This window comes from Amblyraja radiata, chromosome 3, assembly GCF_010909765.2.
Source record: "Amblyraja radiata isolate CabotCenter1 chromosome 3, sAmbRad1.1.pri, whole genome shotgun sequence".
NCBI classification, from domain to species: domain Eukaryota; kingdom Metazoa; phylum Chordata; class Chondrichthyes; order Rajiformes; family Rajidae; genus Amblyraja; species Amblyraja radiata.
Window position 1 is genome coordinate 43,296,233 of NC_045958.1, and position 19,227 is coordinate 43,315,459.

A 19,227-nucleotide genomic window follows, 5' to 3' on the forward strand; every position below is an offset into this window, starting at 1 on the left:
CTGCGGAGATGGGACATGCAGGATTATCACCCAAAGGTGAAGAATAATCAGGGATACATTTCCAAGTGCAGATGGTGCTCACTTGAACGGAAGCTGAAGCTGGGTGGTGTTCAAAAACACTAGGCTATAGTTCGGGCTATACAATTGCCACAATATCTGAAGGTCAGGGATTAAAAAAAAATATGATTCATTCAATTAGAGTTTTGAAAATGAAAAGCACTCATCTGGGGCCTCCATTGGACAAGTTTAATTTCATACATTGAGCAACCTATATTTGTGTTTGAAACTTTCAGTTAAAAAATTCCCTTTTAAGATGTTTGCTATAATACCATTATTTGCTATAATACTAATAATACTGCAAATGTTAATGGGGAACTGTACCTTTACAGTGAACAGCAATGACACCCTCTGCATTCTCACAGATATTCAAGAACCTTTTGACTATGGTATCACTTGGTGTACTCCCATCCACAAAGAAGAGATCATGGTGCTCAAAACGAGCGTCTGTGAATCGCTTGGCATCGTACATTTTCTTGTTTAAACGAATAATTGTGGCGACATTGTGTTTTCGAAAGTATTGGAAATAGGCCTCTGGGGCATGCAGAGGATAGCCTATTCAAAAAGGGAAAGAAATTATGTACTGATTAGTGTTTCCAACTTTTAACATGTTTGAGACAACAAAATAAATGAAGCTAGAAATTGCGGACAATGCATATCATCCGAGTCCTGATGAAGGACTTGTACCTGAAATATGGTCTTTAATCCTATGATGGCTTATTGCACACTTCTAAAGTAGAAACTAGTTCCTTTCACTTTAAAACAGAAATTTCATTTAGAAAACTTAGTTGGCATACTAGTTCTTGCATAAAACCAAGCCTGATATGCATAAGCGCACAATCTTTGTTTATAATCTAGACATCTCCGTCACTGGTCATATAGGAAAAGTTATTTACAATGTATGTCAGAGAGTTGGTCTTGAAAGCAACCCAGCTACAGTAGCGTTTGAATAAAATGACTGTCAAGTCTTCTAATGTTTTGCAGTTTCCCCGCTTGAAAGGGATTTAATTTATCTACCCCGAAATGATGAACTGGATTCACTCAGACCAAACACTTCTTTTCCACCTTTTATTTTCTCCTTCTTTTATTTTGGCAGATTAGTTTTTATCAGTTTAGGTCTTTATCAGTTTTGGTCTTTAACAGTTTTGGTCTTTAACAGGTGAAAAACCGGCTGCCAATCGGGTCTGTAGAAAAATCAGTCCTGCTTGCCTTTTCTGGCTATCGCGGCAGTCTTTTCGGACAGTCTTTTTGATTTACTGCTGGATTCACTGCTCGCAAGTTTGTTGTCTCTCCTTCACTGGCTTCTGGTGCTCTGTGCCCTTTTGACCCACAGGCAGAACTCGGCAGGCTGGGGTTCCGCCCACTTTAATCTGTCTCGTGATTTCAATTGTAGCATTTCTCTGCTCGCAAGTTTCTTGCATTTCAGTTTGACTTGACACCTCCCACTCGATCTTCCAATGGAACCACTTGGGAGATCGACGCTTTAAAGTCAAACTTTTAATGGGGTTTTGAACTTAGTCACCTGATGCATCTTTGTCTTGTTCTTCTACTGGAAGTAAGACAACCAACCGCCTAACATCCCTGTGAACTATCGTGGCTTGGATCCTCTCCTTCCCCTGAGTGGAATGCCTTGCCCTTCCTTTCAAAGCTTTTGTCAGAGGAATGGAGTAGCTTGGAAAGATCCGTACATTAACGTCTCTCACGATGCCTTTGCGGTCTGGATTGGAGCTGACGACTCTGCCCAGCTTGAATTGCCCCCTCAGTGCATTTTGGTCACTTAACCAGACAATGTCTCCGGCAGTGACATTTCTCTGAGTGGTGTGCCACTTGCTCCTTATAAACAAGTTAGGACCAGCGAGTTGGCTCCAGCTCTTCCAAAACTTGTTCACCTCCGACTGCATTGCTCTAAGTCTTTTGTAGGGGTAGCTGGAAAAGTCAAAAGTCTTGATGTCTCCGCACTGAGATGCTCGGCCAAGCAGAAGAGTATTTGGTGTGATGTACTGAACGCAGTCTTCCCGGCTTTGTATCCTGGCGTCGATTGGACGTTCATTTGACAGGTTGGCTGCTATGTAAAGAGCTGTCTGAAACTCACTATAACTGAGTGACGATTCTTTTCCAAAATTTTGGAGCGCTCTCTTCACAACACGCACAGCAGCTTCCGCAGCGCCATTTCTGTGTGGAGAATCAGCAGGATGGATTTTCCACATCCACTCTGTTCCATTTTTAGCTGCGTTCTCCTCCAAAGCTGCTCTGTCCAGGTTGTCCAAAAACCTATATAGTTCCTCTAAGACTGGTTTTGCGCCAATAAAATTAGTGCCTGGATCTGACCAGATCTTCTTGGGGTGCCCACGGATTGCTGTGAATCTTTGATAAGCCATCAGAAACCCTTCACTTGATAAGGTGTTGACTAACTCTGTGTGGATGGCTCTGCTGGCCATACAGCAGAAGACAATTCCCCAGACTTTGAGTTTTACCCTCTTCTTGACGTCATCGTGTACGTGGTAGGGTCCAAAGAGGTCTACTGTTGTAAACTCAAAAGGAGCAGCAGGTTCAGTTCTTTCAGGCGGCAGATCACTCATTACTTGTTGACATTTCTTTGCTTTTGCTTTCTTGCAGATTATGCAGTGATCAACGACTTTTTGAGCAATTCTCCTTCCTTTTATGACCCAAGCCTTTCTTCTCATTTTAAGCAAGGTCCCAGCCACTCCGTCATGACTCTCCCTGTGAGCCTCCCGAGCTAGCAGCATGGACACCCAGGCATCAACGGGTAGGATGGGAACAGCAATTTTATCCTCTTCAAAGCTCTGCACTCTGCCACCACAAACCATCAGCCCAGAATCTTGGTCTTTATAGGCTACCAGTCGATCTGTTGTGGTGCTTGGGAAAGTTGTGCCCAATTGCGCAGCACAAAAAATGTCTTTTAGAGCATTTTCTCGTTCTCTTACTGTAATGACTCCTGTCAAAGAGATGGCCTCCCACTTTGGATTGTTTAGAGCTTTGTTCTTGCCAAGAAACCTCTTCGCTGCTCTCCAAATCCATGCAACTGTCTTGATCAGTCGAGTTAGAATGCTGAACCGCTTGACATCAACAAGGTTCTGAATAGCTGACCCTGCAGGTGGTCTCTTTGGGCTTGTTGGTTCCGGTTCTTGGTTCTCTACTTTGGCTCTTGATAGTGCTGCAACAAAAGCTTTCTTCTGTAACTTGTTGATGTTCTCTCTGGCAGTGGCAGCCAGTTCTTTAGCTGATTTTATTGGCCACTCACTCACAGGCAAGACCAGGAACTTCGGTCCATTTTGCCACTCCGAATACTGATCAAGGTCTTGAGGGCTGGCACCTCTGGTGATTACATCAGCGATGTTTTGTGGGCCAGGAATCCACCGCCAGTCCTGAATGTTGGTGCTTGTTTGAATCTCTCCAATCCGATTGGCGAAGAATGTCTGAAATCCGTAGCTTTCTCGCTGTATTGCACCAAGGATTGTTTGGCTATCCACAAGATGATACCACTTCGCCACTTGAATTTGACTGTGTAGCTCAAAATACTTCTTTAAGCGTGAGGCGAACACTGCTCCGCACATCTCTGCTTTAACAGCGTCTCCTCTGTGGTCCAAGGGAGTTAACTTGGCCTTGGATTCCACAAGTCTGACAATTGGGCCATGGTCTGAATCCCATCTCAGGTACATCACTGCCCCGTAGGTGTGCTCACTTCCGTCAGAAAAGGTGATTCCCAAGGGTTCAGTTGCGGAGCAAGAGGGAGTCAGTGCCCTGACGAACTTGACTTTTCCAAGTTGTTCGTACTCTTCAAAGAGCTTAATTGCATCCTCCCTGAGTCCATCTGAGAGTGCCATGTCCCATGTGTCTCTGACCGAACAGCTTCCCTCTTTTGCTTCTTGGAAAGCTCTGCGTACTAGAATCGCTCCCTTTTGCTTAACAGGAGCCACTATGCCGATGGGGTCATATAGCCCTGCTACCTGGCTGAGAAGCTCTCTTCTTGTTAGGGGATTTGGCGTCTGAGTTTTGATTTGCTCTTGTAGAAGGCTTTGACCAAGCCGCATCTTTTTCTTTCTCTTGGAGAAATTGATTCCCACCATAACGTGGAGCATGTCCTCTTCAACAATGTAGCCCAGACCAAGTGCCTTGTTATCATCACCATGCATTTGGTTTGGTAGGATCATGCTTTTTGTTTTGCTTTTCTTTAAAGCATCACTGTCCTCCTTCCTCCCACTTTGGCCAGACAGAACCCAAGGCTTGAGCTCAAACCCACCAGCTTTTAGGATTCGTTCCACATTTGCTGTGATGATTCTCAACTGGTCGAGGCTGTTGTGAGATGTGAGGATGTCGTCAACATAGCTGTCTTTCTGGAGTACTTGCTGCTCATCCTTGAGGTGGGTAAAAGAAGGAAGATTAGCAGTCTCACGCATTGCCAACTGTGCAATGCACCCCGCAGGTTTGTCTCCGATGTTCACTCTTGTGATAGCATACTCTCCCAGCTCCTCGTCCTCGGAATCTCGCCAGAGGAATCTGTGTAAGTGTACTTCACGGTCCTCCAACCAGACTGAGTTATACATCTTCTTTATGTCTCCCAGAGCAGCATAGATTCCGCCTCTGAATCTGAGGAGGACGGCGCGAATTTGGTTGAGGACGTCTGGACCTTTCATCAGTAAATCATTTAAGCTGACACCATTGCACTTTTGGCTGCTGTTCCACACTAGTCTCACTGGGGTTGTGACAGAGTGGGGGTTTGGAGCAATAAGGTGACTCACATACCACACTGGTCCCTTCCAGTTTGCAATCATGTCTTCGGACAATTTGATTGCAGCCTTTCGGTCCACCATGTCGTGCACCTGAGCTGTGTAGGCACTTTTCCATTCAGGTTCTCTGGATAGCTGCCTCTCCGTCCTGAGAAATGTGGCTTCCACTGTCCTTTTATTATTTGGTAGAGAAGCTGGGTCTTCCAACCAAGGATAGCTAGCATGCCAATGTGGGTCTTTACTGTGACGGTCTCCTGTTACGTAGGTGAGGCCTTCCCTTACCACTTCGAGCTCTCTCTCTTCAGCAAGAGTCATTTCTTTTCCGCCTGGCTGGCAGTTTCCACAGCGGCAACCCCCGCACTTTGGCTCACATGCTGCTCCAATGCTATCCCACTTCCACCAATCCAAGAAGTCCCGATTGGCGGTTGATGTACGTGACTTCTGAACTTTGACGGCGACCTGTCCGTTTGGTGAAAGCTCCTCAGGGACTGGGGCAGTGAGCTCCTCATACTTTAAAGCAGCTGCTCTCATTGATCTTGCGAAGTGTGTTTTGGACATGTGGGCTGACATGGTAAGCTTCTCAAATAGCTCAGGATGACAACCTCCAACAGTCTTTCCCAGTGGTCCATCCCACAGAATGAGATCTCCAACAGTTCTAATCCTCTGAGGCGCTAGCTGACCTTCTCTATGGCTTATGAGCAAATGTATCTCTTTTGGTCTCACAAGTTCCTCAAGTGGGACGTCTGGAAAGAACTTTTGCAGCTGCTGTGGTGTCACATGTTTGTGAACATCTGCAATGCTGTCCAATCCATAACAAACTAACTGGTGCGACTTGAGTGTGCCCTTGGGAGTCTTCACTCGGATCTTTAGAAGGTAGCGCATCGTCTCTACGTGGACCTTCATCCCCCCAACTCCATGGACGATAAGCGTGATGTCTTCACTCCTAAGGTTCAGTCTACTCGCAGCCTTGTGAGTTATGTAGTTGGTATCTGAAGCCAAGTCAATTAATGTCCCAACCTTTTGTCCAGCATTTGCTATAACCTCCAGAAGCATCATAATCACTGGATGCTCTTGCAGTCCACCTTCCTTTAGGAGGCTTGGCTGATGCTTTGCAGTGTTGAAGGCTCTTGATGCAGTGTTGGAGAACACATCTCTGCATTGTTTTGCCAACTCTGGTGGAAGTTTGCTGAAAAACTCCTCTTGGTCCACTGTATATTTCTTCTTGCCTTTATCTTCCTCTGGACCAAATTTACTCCTTCTCTGATCCACACTGCTTTTCCTCATCTCATAATTGGGGCACAGATAAAAATGATGCTCAGGAGTCTGTTCATCCTTGCAGATTTGATTTTTACACAGATATGCAGGTTTGCAGTATGAACCATCATCGTGAACTTCAAGACACTTTTTGCATGCTCCCAACTTCTTTACTGCAGCTCTTTTCTCTGTCAGCTTTAGCCCTCGAAACTGCTTGCAGAAGTACAGCTTCCTTTTATGCTTTATGTCACCACAGACTACACAACTTGTGTGGTCATTTTCTGACTTGGTAGACTTGGTTCTGGCATGTCTTGGTTCAATCCGAGTTTCCTTTCTACTCGGCTCCTCGTCCCTCAGTTGCTCGAGCTGTTCGTATATGCTCTCCTGCTCTTTGAGAAATGACAAGAGACTGTCAAACCGTTTCTCTGGTGCCACACCATTCCTCTTGTCAGCTACATAAACCAGCCATTCCTTCTTAAGGGTTTCTGGAAGCTTGGTTTCAATTGATTTTGTCATCAGTGGATTTTTAATAGCGCCTGTGTCTCCGAGATCGCTCAAGTCATTAAGCGCCTTTTCCACAGCTTGAATTAATTCCACTATTTTACGTGGCTGATGTCCTCTGACAGGTGGGATTCCCTGAAGCTCCTCCACTATCTCAATAGCAATAGCTGTTTGATTTCCAAACCGGTTCTCTAGGACACGAAAGATATCATCTGCAGTGTTATAACTTGTGAGGCGGAGGTCTCTTGTAATTTTGTCCTCCAGACTGTCCAGCAATTGAACCTTCTTCACCTCATTTGATCCAGTGGGTTCACCTTGCTTTTGCAGTGCTTCCCAATCCTTCCTCCATCTATAAAAGTCACGCTTGTTTCCAGTAAACTTAGGAAGGGCCGTGGGCCTCAGTCTGATGGCTGGTGAAGGATAATTGAAAGCTTTCGCCGCTTGTGCTAATCCTTCAGCGTCCTTCTTTATTCTTGCCTGTATGAAGTCAGCCTTCCTGGAAACCAGCTTGGGGACGAGAAGCTCGAGTGTTCTTAGGTGTTTCTGGAAGCTCTCTTGCTCATCCAGAGGGACCCAACGTTTCCACCGACTGTACGTCTCCTTTGCAGTCTGTACCAGTTTCTGCAGGTGGTTAAGCATGAATTCGTATGCTTCTTGGTTGCTATTTGATGGTGCGGTGGCAGCAGCAAGTTCACATGCACCATCTGCTGTCTGTAGTGAGGTGGATAATTCAACATTTCCAAAGTTTGCCCATAGAGTGTCCTGGATGAGCCCTTTGACCTCTTTTAGTTTCGACTCACACTCCTTTGCAGTCTTTGCCAGGTCGGCATTTTGCTGTTCAGTTAACACAGTTTCTTCATCTGCGTCCAGCTCCGCCTCCAGCTCTGCAATGAGTCCAGCCTCCACATCGTCATTGGCTTCCATGACTTTTTCGGCCTCCTGCATGAGTTTGTTGAAATTGTTCCTGAGCTCCTCTTCAGACATTTCTTCATGGTTCCTAATGATGCTGTTAACAAGGCGAGAGAATGCCCGTTTTGCTGTTGTCCTCTTCAGCTTGAGCTGCTCAGCTGACTTTCCAGCAACTTCATCAGCCATGATTTATCTTGACTTAACTGTCTTTTTTCCAGGTTTCCAGATATCCTGGCCCCGCCCGGTTTTTCACTGTTAAGTCTTCTACTGTTTCCAGATCTCCTGGTCACAGCGGTTTTTCACTGTCAAGTCTTCTAATGTTTTGCAGTTTCCCCGCTTGAAAGGGATTTAATTTATCTACCCCGAAATGATGAACTGGATTCACTCAGACCAAACACTTCTTTTCCACCTTTTATTTTCTCCTTCTTTTATTTTGGCAGATTAGTTTTTATCAGTTTAGGTCTTTATCAGTTTTGGTCTTTAACAGTTTTGGTCTTTAACAGGTGAAAAACCGGCTGCCAATCGGGTCTGTAGAAAAATCAGTCCTGCTTGCCTTTTCTGGCTATCGCGGCAGTCTTTTCGGACAGTCTTTTTGATTTACTGCTGGATTCACTGCTCGCAAGTTTGTTGTCTCTCCTTCACTGGCTTCTGGTGCTCTGTGCCCTTTTGACCCACAGGCAGAACTCGGCAGGCTGGGGTTCCGCCCACTTTAATCTGTCTCGTGATTTCAATTGTAGCATTTCTCTGCTCGCAAGTTTCTTGCATTTCAGTTTGACTTGACAATGACTATTCAGTAATAATGCCAATGAATGCAAATAATATGGTAACAAGACACTGAAAATCAAGTGCTATCTTGAAAATATTATGTGCTAAATTGAAAATACCAACTTTGTTTTGTTTTCTCAAACATGTACATCGAAAAACTGGAAGAAAGGAAGTAGGAGGAGACAGTAGGACTGTGGGAGAACTGAGAAGGGGGAGAGGAAGGAGGACACCTCCAACGGGATCCCACTACTGGCCACATCTTCCCATCTCCTCCCCTGTCTGCTATCGCAGAGACTGTTCCCTCCGTAACTCTCTGGTCAATTCGTCCCTTCCCACCTAAACCACCCCCTCCCCAGGCACTTTCCCTGGCAACCGCAGGGGATGCAACACCTGTCCCTTTACCTCTCCCCTCGACTCCATCCAAGGACCTAATCAGTCTTTCCAGGTGAGGCAGAGGTTCACATGCACCTCCTCCAACCTCATCTACTGCATCCGCTGTTCCAGGTGTCAACTCCTCTATATCGGCGAGACCAAGCGCAGACTCAGCGATCGTTTCGCTGAACACCTCCGCTCAGTCCGTCTTAACAAACCTGATCTCCCGGTGGCCCAACACTTCAACTCCCCTTCCCATTCCCAATCTGACCTTTCTGTCCTGGGCCTCCTCTATTGTCAGAGTGAGGCCCAGTGCAAATTGGAGGAACAGCACCTCATATTTCGCTTGGGTAATCTACACCCCAGCGGTATGAACATTGACTTCTCTAATTTTAGACAGCCCTTGCTTTCTCTCTCCTTCCCCTCCCCTTTCTCAGTTCTCCCACAGTCTTACTGTCTCCTACTTCCTTTCTTTTTCTTCTTTTTCTTTTTTTTGTCTACTTTCGATTTTTCCAGCAATTGCAGTTCCTTCTTAAACACTGGGTCTCTATTGGAATGCTGTACTCTCCACCAAGGTTTCAAGAGAGAGCTAGATAGGGCTCTTAAAGATAGCGGAGTCAGGGGATATGGGGAGAAGGCAGGAATGGGGTACTGATTGTGGATGATCAGCCATGATCACATTGAATGGCGGTGTTGACTTGAAGGGCCAAGTGGCCTACTCCTGCACCTATTGTCTACTGTCAGTGTCCGAGCTAAATCTTTTTGTCCCTTACATTGTTCAATGGTCCCTGTTACTGTCATTTTGAGTAGAACTCATCTAAGTTTGTGCGTCTGCGACTGTACTGCAAGTGATGCATCCTCAAATCAATGATGCTCACATTGGGAGCATGTACCTGTGAGACAACACATGGAGTGCTGTTACTGTTTTGGCCTCCTTAGAACAGATATACTTGCACAAGGGGGAGTGCAATGATGGATCTCCAGACTATTTCTTGGGATGGCAGGATTATCTTATGAGAGGTAGGGATAATGAGACCTCTATTTACTTGAGTTTAGAAGAACACAAGTGAAAACTACTAAGTTCTGCCGGGGCTTAACAGGTTGGATGCAAGGAGGATATTTCACCTGGCTACCGAGTCCAGAATCAGGAGTCACAGTCTACGGATAAGGATTAAGAAAGTAAGAACCTGCGTGAAGAAACTTTACTCAGAGAGTGGTAGTGGTGTGGAATGAGCTTCCAGTGGAAGTGGTGGCGGCAGGTTCGTTGGGGGTTTTTAGCAATAAGCTCAGAGCATTTACCGATTCTTAGAAAATATGGACCACTGAATTCAACAAAAGCAACTTTTGAACATTGCTTGTTGACAATATACAGGGGTGTGGGGGGGAAAAGAAAAAAAAAGTGGTCTTTAAGGTGAAGAAGGAATTCTGAGGGAATCCAATAAAAATGAGCTTGGAACCTGATATCAGGAGTATGAATGACGTGTAGTTAGGTGTTAAATACTCAAGAACAGAGAGTTCAGATGCCATGCGAATGCAGGGTTGACCGGGATTACAACATTTAGGAGTGAAGAGCTAATGAAGTGATTGAAACACAAGGAGAATTTAAATAATTTCATTATCTCTTCATTATCAAGTTCGAAACATTTCTAAAAGACATCACACAGATCATTAAAAAGGCTTAATGTTTAAGAAGGAACTGCAGATGCTGGAAAATCGAAGGTAGACAAAAATGCTGGAGAAACTCAGCGGGTGAGGCAGCATTTATGGAGCGAAGGAAATAGGCAAAGATTGGGTCTAAACCCTTCCTCATTAAAAAGACTGTTGGGTAAGCTGGACTTGACATTTTTTAGCACTTTTGAATAGCAGCAAAAGTTATATTGAGTTTGAGTTTACAGAATGCAGGGTTGACCGGGTCTGCAGTTGTATAGGGCACTGGTGAGACCACATCTGGAGTATTGTGTACAGTTTTGGTCTTCTAATTTGAGGAAGGACATCCTTGTGATTGAGGCGGTGTACGTAGGTTCACGAGATTGATCCCTGGGATGGCGGGACTGTCATATGAGGAAAGATTGAAAAGACTAGGCTTGTATTCACTGGAGTTTAGAAGGATGAGGGGGTTCTTATAGAAACATATAAAATTATAAAAGGACTGGACAACCTAGATGCAGGAAAAATGTTCCCAATGTTAGGCAAATCCAGAACCAGGGGCCACAGTCTTAGAATAAAGGGGAGGTCATTTAAGACTGAGGTGAGAAAAAAACTTTTTCACCCAGAGAGTTGTGAATTTATGGAATTCCCTGCCACAGAGGGCAGGGGAGGCCAAGTCACTGCATGGATTTAAGAGAGAGTTAGATAGGGCTCCAGGGGCTAATAGAGTCAAGGGATATGGGGACAAGGCAGGCATGGGTTATTGATAGGGGACAATCAGCCATGATCACAATGAATGGCGGTGCTGGCTCGAAGGGTCGAATAGCCTCCTGCTGCCCTATTTTCTATGTTTCTATGTAGAAGAGTTGCTACCAGAATGAAGAGCACTGCCAAAGCTGGAAACATAGATGAGATTTTCCTTCAGAATTGGGGAAGAGGTAGATGTTACACTTAAAGATTACACCCTACAAAAATAAAATTCAGGTCTCTGGGACATTGTCTGTTATTGAGATAACATTTGAAGTTCCATTTTTTACTGGTACAATTGATTCCTTCCCCCCTGCCCCCCGCCAAAGCAATCTTTACTATTTCTCACATTGATAGGTGGCACTACAGTGGAGGCTGAATGCCCGTACATGTGGTCCTACATGAAATAATGGCTGATATTCAGGGAGATGGAAACAGTCCAAGAACTTGAAAGCCCATTGCTTAGGTGCTTGTGAGTACATTCAGCTCTTATCTTTTAACAATAAAAAACAGAAAGACATAGTTGTGGGAAAATGTGCAGCAACTGCAATCCACAATGTGACAATATGTACATCTGAAACAAGGTCAGCTACATTACAAGATACACTGCTTCTGTGGCAGAGAATTCCACAGATACACAACTCTCTGGGTGAAAAGATTTTTCCTCATCTCAGTCCTAAATACCCTTATTCTTAAACTGTGACCCCTGGTTCTGGACTCCCCCAACATCAGGAACATTTTTCCTGCATCTAGCCTGTCCAATCCCTTAAGAATTTTAAATGTTTCTATAAGATATCCTCTCATCCTTAACCCTGTAAGACTTGCAAGAAGATACGTGGGAGCTTTCAAGTGTTCAGGAACAGAGCGACGAAGTACTGCTGGAGGAGATTTAGATGCGGTAGATGAGACTAGACTGCATTCAAGGTTCGGGGCAGTGTTCAGTAGCATAATCTCCAATTAGCTACAGGTATTGGAGAAGAAAAAAGGGTGAGATGCCCAACTTTCCTTGGGTTAGATGATTAAAGCTATTCAACTAACTTACGAGAATGTGATTACAATCACTATTATAAAGTCACGTTTGGCACATTGCTTGACTAAGTAGATGTTGAACCAAAGTTAACAGATATGTTTAAAGGTCTAAAACACAAGGTCAGAGGAGATGAGGAGATTGGTGAATAGGACTTGGTACTAATTTAATGTAAGCAATGGAGTTTTGGATGAACTGAATGTTTAAGAGAATAGTAGATTCAGTTCAGTCAATATTTCAAAGTATTTTCAACATTGAAACAGGCTTATCATCCCAACAGATTCAAGTCAACACTAATATGAACGTTCCATGAACCACATCCAATTCCCTTATCCAAAAACCTATCAACAATTAATTCTGTTCCTTATCCAGCGTGTCCTTCACAACATTCATGTAGGTCAACCCCTTTGCTTGCACTTGCACCAAATAAACCATTATCATTGCATCTCAAAATAAAAGAAAACAATGCACATACATTAAATGCAAATCTCAAGTGAACATTTAATCACCACATTTACATTAGCACCTACCATTTTCAACTTTGCTCTTTGGATGTGGTCCACTGAAGGCCAAGAATTTGCTGGGGATAATCCAATTAAAATCTCCATTTTCAGCTCTCTGCAAACAAGTTAAAATGTGTTTATTTATTCACACGTGTCAATCTTGAGGTAAATACATCAAGAAAATGTTGTCACTTAATCCAACTAAAGCACCAACCTCATAATGTTCATATTCATCCACATCAAATGTATTAAAATTGAAGAAATCATACTGCACAGCCTGAAAAAAATTAGAAGTGTTTGTTACATAACAAGATAATTCAGAGTAAGATTATTCATAGCAATGTAACAAGTAAATTAATTGGTTTCTCGATTCTGTATTAAATTTGAAATTTGTCAGTTTGCACATATAAAACGGACAAGTTTCAACTTTATTACCAATTTCAGAAGCGCTTCCTGCAGAAAGTAGCTAATATTTAAAATAAATTATTTGAAGGATAAGCAAGGTAACTCTTTGGAACACTCCAGATGGTGTTACAAGTTGACATGGGGAGGAGATAAAGACATTACACATTTCTGTACAAAGATGAAGCAAGTGGTCTACCATCTATAATTCAGTTCAAAATAAATACATGGACAAGTTTGACAAAAGCTTCCTCAAACTAATATTAACATGGTGTTATTAAACCTCATGACAAATCAATGTAAAGCAAAGTGCCAGGAAATGTTAATTGACTATTAATTAAGCATCTTACCTTACTAACTGCATGTAAACAGTTCAGAACCGTTAGCTTATATGTGCATGTGCCAAATGAAGCGTCTCTGCAATAAGAAATATTTTACACTCATCAAATAGTGCACCGTTATATTTTTAGTAAAACAAACTTTGTGCATCGCCTCACAGTATTCATCACCAGTGGATAACAAGGATAGTATTTAGTGCAGCTCAAGTTTTCATATGTGCCAGGATTGTAGCGAAAGATGGGTTTAAGTATCTTGTGTAAGAAGGAACTGCAGATGTTGGTTGAAACGGGAAGATAGACAAAAAAAGCTGGAGTAGCTCAACAGGAAAGGCTGCATCTCTGGAGATAAAGAATGGGTGACGTTTTGGGTCGAGACCATTCTTCAGACTGGTTAGGGATAAGGGAAATGAGAAATAGACAGTGATGTGGAGAGATAAAGAACAATGAATCAAAGATATGCAAAAAAGTAATGATGATAAAGGAAACAGACCATTGTAGGCTGTTTGTAGGGTGAAAATAACAAGCTAGTGTGACTTGGGTGGGGGAGCGATAGAGAGAGAGGGAATGCCGGGGCTACCTGAAGTGAGAGAAATCAATATTCATACACTGGGCTATAAGCTGCCCAAGCAAAATATGAGATGCTGTTCCTCCAATTTGTGTTTAGCCTCACTCTGACAATTGAGGAGATCGAGGACAGGAAGGTCTGTATAAGAATGGGAAGGAGAATTAAAGTGTCCAGCAACCGGGAGATCAGGGCTGAGAGAAGGTGTTTTGCGAATGGATCGCCCAGTCTGCGTTTGGTCTCGCCGATGTATAAGATTCCACATCTTGAACAACGGATGCAGTAGATGAGGTTGGAGGAAGTGCAAGTGAACCTCTGCCTACCCTGAAAGGACTGTTGGGGTCCCTGGACAGAGTCGAGGGAGGAGGTTTAAGTATCTTGTTCATCAAGAACTTTAAACCCTTAATTTACTAATCCTGGAACTCTGACTGTAAAGGATAATTCATTCACATCTGTGGTATGATCTGTCTTAAAAGATACCATAGCATTCAGTTTATGTTTTATGCGATTAGTTGAAGCTTTAAAAAAATTGCCTAGTGTATTTTAGGTTTATTTATCAGTGTTTGAGTGTCTGTTAACCATTGACAGCATGTCCTCGGAATGTTCTGTTTGTCAGGATTCAGGGGAACGTGGACCAATGTTGTACTGCAGCCATGCAACACAAGTTCAGAACTGCAGTTTCAATGTAAATTGGGACCAGCTTTAAGGAACAGGTCGTCACCCTACATATAAACATTAGCGCTAAAAAGAATCTCTACACTGTGAGGTCCTGTGCTTATTTGTAATAACATCAGCTTTTCCACAGGACACAAACATTGAAAACTCAGTAACTTTAATAATTGCTACATTTTGTTACAATGTGGATGAATGGAATGAGCATTAATACTTCTCTGTGATGTCAATTGTTTTCATTAATTGGGTTCCCAATGGAAAAAAATTCTGAAACATTTTCACTGATCGGTCTTCTGGTTCTCCTTTAAATGTAATGTTGCATGGCCATTGCTAGTTTTTGAAAGGGAAACGATATTTAATATCTGGAATTTCTTTTAAAAGTTTTTAATATCTATCATAATATAAAACTCTGATCTTGGATGTGGATGTATTTATTTGTGTGTATTTGTGTGTTTTTCTGTGATTCACATCTCCTCGAAAACCCGACGCGCCAACAGTGACATTTTTACATATTCCGGTAGAGATTTACCTCATGAGCTCGAAAATCGCCTCATCTGAAAATTTGATTCATTATTTCCCGAGTTTTTTTACTAAAATCATTCACCAATCTGAGATCTTTTTTTGAAGTTAACGAGCTGGTTAAAGAGCTGATGACGTCACAAAGGCTCTGCTCCTCGCGGCCTGCTGCGCAGTTTTCAACGCGCAGCCTGCTGGGCACTGTTTTACAGGAGTGACGTCACCACCCCCCTCCCTCCCCCCCTGCCCCCCGGTTCTTCAAAAGACGCGGAAAGAACAAGCAAGTGGGCTCTGTACTGCAGATCCAGAGGTCTTCCGAGGTCACAAGCTTCCCAGCTTGCTTTTCAAGAACTTTCTCCTCGCGGCCTGCTGCGCTATGTTCCACGCGCAGCGAGTGAAGTCACCCCCTTCACCTCCATCCACCCCTCCCCCTCTCCCCTCCCCCATCCCCCTCTCCCCATCCTCCCCCTCTCCCCATTCTCCCCCTCTCTCCTCCCCTCCCCCTTCTCCTCTTCTCCCCCTCCCTGTGTGCATTAGTGGCGCAGCAGTAGAGTTGCTGCCTTACAGCACCAGAGATCAGAGTTTGCTCCTGACTACGGGTGCTGTCTGTATGGAGTTTGTACATTCTCCCTGTGACGGTGCGGATTTTCTCTGGGCACTCGGTTTCCTCCCACATTCCAAAGACGTACAGGTTTGGCTTCGGCAAAATTGTAAATTGTCCCTATTGTGTAGGATAGTGTTAGTATACGGGGTGATCGCTGGGCGGCGCATAATGGGTGGGCTGCAGGGCCTGGATCTCTAAAGAAAAGTCAAGTCTAAAGTGTATTTGTCTAAAACCCATTAGTAAGCTAATCTCAATATTTTTATGAAACATAAATCCTAGCTCTCCAACTAACTTTTGAAAGGTTAGCAAACATCCAATCTTGGTGAGGCAGCGGAAACAGCACCAGCAATTCAACTTTCACTTCCCTCTGTAGCAGTGAGCCAAAGTAACAATCACTGTATACATTTTGGACTAGAGCAAATTATTCTATTCCACATTCAAGTTGCATATTTATGAGATGATTCCTGATCAGGCCTGTAAAGTGTTTAATATCAATTTTCAGGAAAGGGAATTAAAGAGAGTTACCTGAAGGGTTGGTATATATTATTTCCCCCTACCAACAACCTGTAGGTTTCCTCTGGGGACTTTTTCAAATATATTACCTGAAGGAAACAAGATGAAATTCTAAGAATATTTTTGCAGCAATTTTATGAAATACTCATGCCGAAAAGTCTTGAATTCAGGCAGCATGACATCCTATCCTTCAGCACACATAACACGGATATGATCCTTTGAAGTAAATTAACATCAGCATTCTTTTCTGAACTTGCACACAAATTAAATCCAGAAGAAAACCTCATCTATCTATTGCAGCATGTAGCAATGTGCATTTATAAACTAGTTTAAGATCATGAAGATTAGAAGCCAAGACCAATATTCTTTTCCCAGTCCACTACATGTGGATTGTAATGAATTTTTTTTTTTAAACTTTGTTCGGGCTTCATAAAATACGAGCAGTCAAATAGTATTAATCGCGGATATTTTAGAGCCAATAGAAAGCACAAACAAATCTATCTTCAGTGAAAGCATAGCTTAACATTCTTGAAAGTGTGACTCAGTTTTCTTTTGCAGGGTGACTTACACTGCCAAATATACTCACTATCCTATCACAACACCTACCATAAAAGGGAGATGGACTGTAGAGGAAAATACACTAACCAAATAAAAGGATTAGCTGAAGGCAAAAAATATATTAGCACATATGTGTGTTTTGTTTTTTCTGATGACATTTTAATCAATATCTTTCAAGTTCCTGAAGCAAAAGAGTTAAAGTGCAAAATTGTGTGCAATTCAATAGTCAAATCGTTACTTCTAGAAAGAGGAGTGGTCCTTATGGATAGCTCCAACCATGCCTTGTGTTTCATCACAAATGTAAATTCCCACAATGTCCAGTACTCAATTCTCTCAAAGGGAACATAAAACAGAAGAAAAATGACAATTATTAGGACACAAGTACTTAAACAAAATCAGTCCCCTGATGTAAAGACCATGAACTCTAGCAGTAAGAGCACAACAAAATACTTTTTCTATATGTATCCACAAAGCAAATAATAGTCTAGCGTTTCGTAAAAGATGTCACTAAAAATGATATCTCTTGTTCCAAGTGGATCAGGTTGGATTATTTTTTTTAATGTACATCTGAGACCATCTTAAGGATTTACTACTAACAGTTCCAAAGATGGGTCTTTTATCAACTTCATGTTTCATGTTTAAAAAAATCAGCATTAAATCTGACAATTCTGAGAGTTGCTCTTATACTGTTAGCGAATTATCAATATAGTAGAAAAATAGCATTTAAGTGTTGCCTATAAGGCAGAAACATATATCAATTCAAACTGGTGATGAATGACGAAGGTAGAGTTGACCTTGAAGTAATGGCAGGATTAGTCATTTCAGGTAAACTAATACAAAGATAGTTCAGCATCAATTAATTCATATATTTCAGTGAGTTCGAATCATGTAAGTGCAAGGAAAATATTCTGCAAAGAAAAATATCTAGGCTAACTGATACAAAATGTTAATAATAAAGGAAGACTTCTCTGTTTAACCTTGTGGTAAGTATGGAAGTTTTCTGAATAAAATAGCTTAATCAACCCAAAGTTATAGAGTCATAGAGAAATACAGTGCATTCAGAAAGTATTCAGACCCCTTCACTTTTTCCACATTTTGTAATGTCAGGAAATCCTTCAGAGGGGTGAACCCCCGAAAAGCGCCTGGACCTGATGGTATACCCGGTCATGCTCTAAAAACCTGTGCGGAACAACTGGCTGGAGTTTTTACGGACATTTTCAACCTCTCACATCTGAGGTCTGAGGTCCCCACCTGCTTTAAAAGGGCATCAATTATACCAGTGCCCAAGAAGAGTAAGGTGACGTGCCTTAATAACTATCGACCAGTGGCACTAACGCCGGTGGTGATGAAGTGCTTTGAGAGGATGATCATGGAGCAAATCAACTCCTACCTCGACAAAAACCTGGACCCACTGCAGTTCGCTTACCGCCACAACAGATCAACGGTGGATGCGATCTCGCTGGCCCTCCACGCCGCTCTGGACCACTTGGACAACAAAAACTCATATGTCAGGCTGTTATTCATCGATTACAGCTCGGCATTTAACACAATCATCCCCTCCAAGCTGGTTACCAAACTCGCAGAACTGGGTCTCTGCGCATCCCTCTGCAATTGGATCCTCGACTTCCTCATTCACAGACCACAGTCTGTTCGGATTGGTGGAAATGTGTCAGCCTCGATAACAATCAGCACGGGAGCACCTCAAGGCTGCATGCTCATGACTGCGTAGCTAGTCACAGTGCGAACTCCATCATCAAGTTCGCTGACGACACCACTGTTGTGGGACGTATCACTGATGGGGATGAGTCAGAGTATAGAAGAGAGATCGAGCAACTGTCCATATGGTGCCAGCGCAATAACCTGGCCCTCAACACTAGCAAAACCAAGGAAATGATTGTGGACTTTGGAAGGAGTAGGAGGGGGACCCACAGCCCAATTTATATCAACGGGTCGATGGTTGAAAGGGTCAAGAGCTTCAAATTCCTGGGCATGCACATCTCTGAAGATCTTTCCTGGTCCGAGAACCCTAATGCAATTATCAAGAAAGCTCATTAGCGCCTCTACTTCCTGAGAAGATTACGGAGAGTCGGTTTGTCAAGGAGGACTCTCTCTAACATCTATAGGTGCACAGTAGAGAGCATGCTGACCGGTTGCATCGTGGCTTGGTTCTGCAATTTGAGCGCCCTGGAGAGGACAAGACTACAAAAAGTAGTAAACACTGCCCAGTCCATCATCGGCTCTGACCTTCCTTCCATCGAGGGGATTTATCGCAGTCGCTGCCTCAAAAAGGCTGGCAGTATCATCAAAGACCCACACCATCCTAGCCACACACTCATCTCCCTGCTACCTTCAGGTAGAAGGTACAGGAGCCTGAAGACTGCAACAACCAGGTTCAGGAATAGCTACTTCCCCACAGCCATCAGGCTATTAAACCTGGCTCGGACAAAACTCTGATTATTAATAACCCATTATCTGTTATTTGCACTTTATCAGTTTATTTATTCATGTGTGTATATATTTATATTATGGTAC

General features: G+C 43.1%; 1 protein-coding gene across 4 annotated transcripts in view; it reads right to left on the reverse strand.

Moving 5' to 3' along the window:
* The window catches only part of cdc14b (cell division cycle 14B), a 125,545-nt gene that overhangs the window by 51,653 nt on the left and 54,665 nt on the right, over positions 1-19,227 (reverse strand). For all 4 annotated transcript variants that reach the window (XR_004411370.1, XM_033017707.1, XM_033017709.1 and 1 more), the window contains exons 5-9: positions 16,150-16,226; positions 13,283-13,349; positions 12,745-12,807; positions 12,558-12,645; positions 382-612 (exon numbers count right to left, since the gene is read on the reverse strand). Coding sequence is in view for 3 of the 4 variants with exons in the window: in XM_033017707.1 (XP_032873598.1) it covers positions 382-612; positions 12,558-12,645; positions 12,745-12,807; positions 13,283-13,349; positions 16,150-16,226 (526 nt within the window). In the remaining variant the exon portion in view is untranslated. The remainder of the gene's footprint in view (positions 1-381; positions 613-12,557; positions 12,646-12,744; positions 12,808-13,282; positions 13,350-16,149; positions 16,227-19,227) is intronic.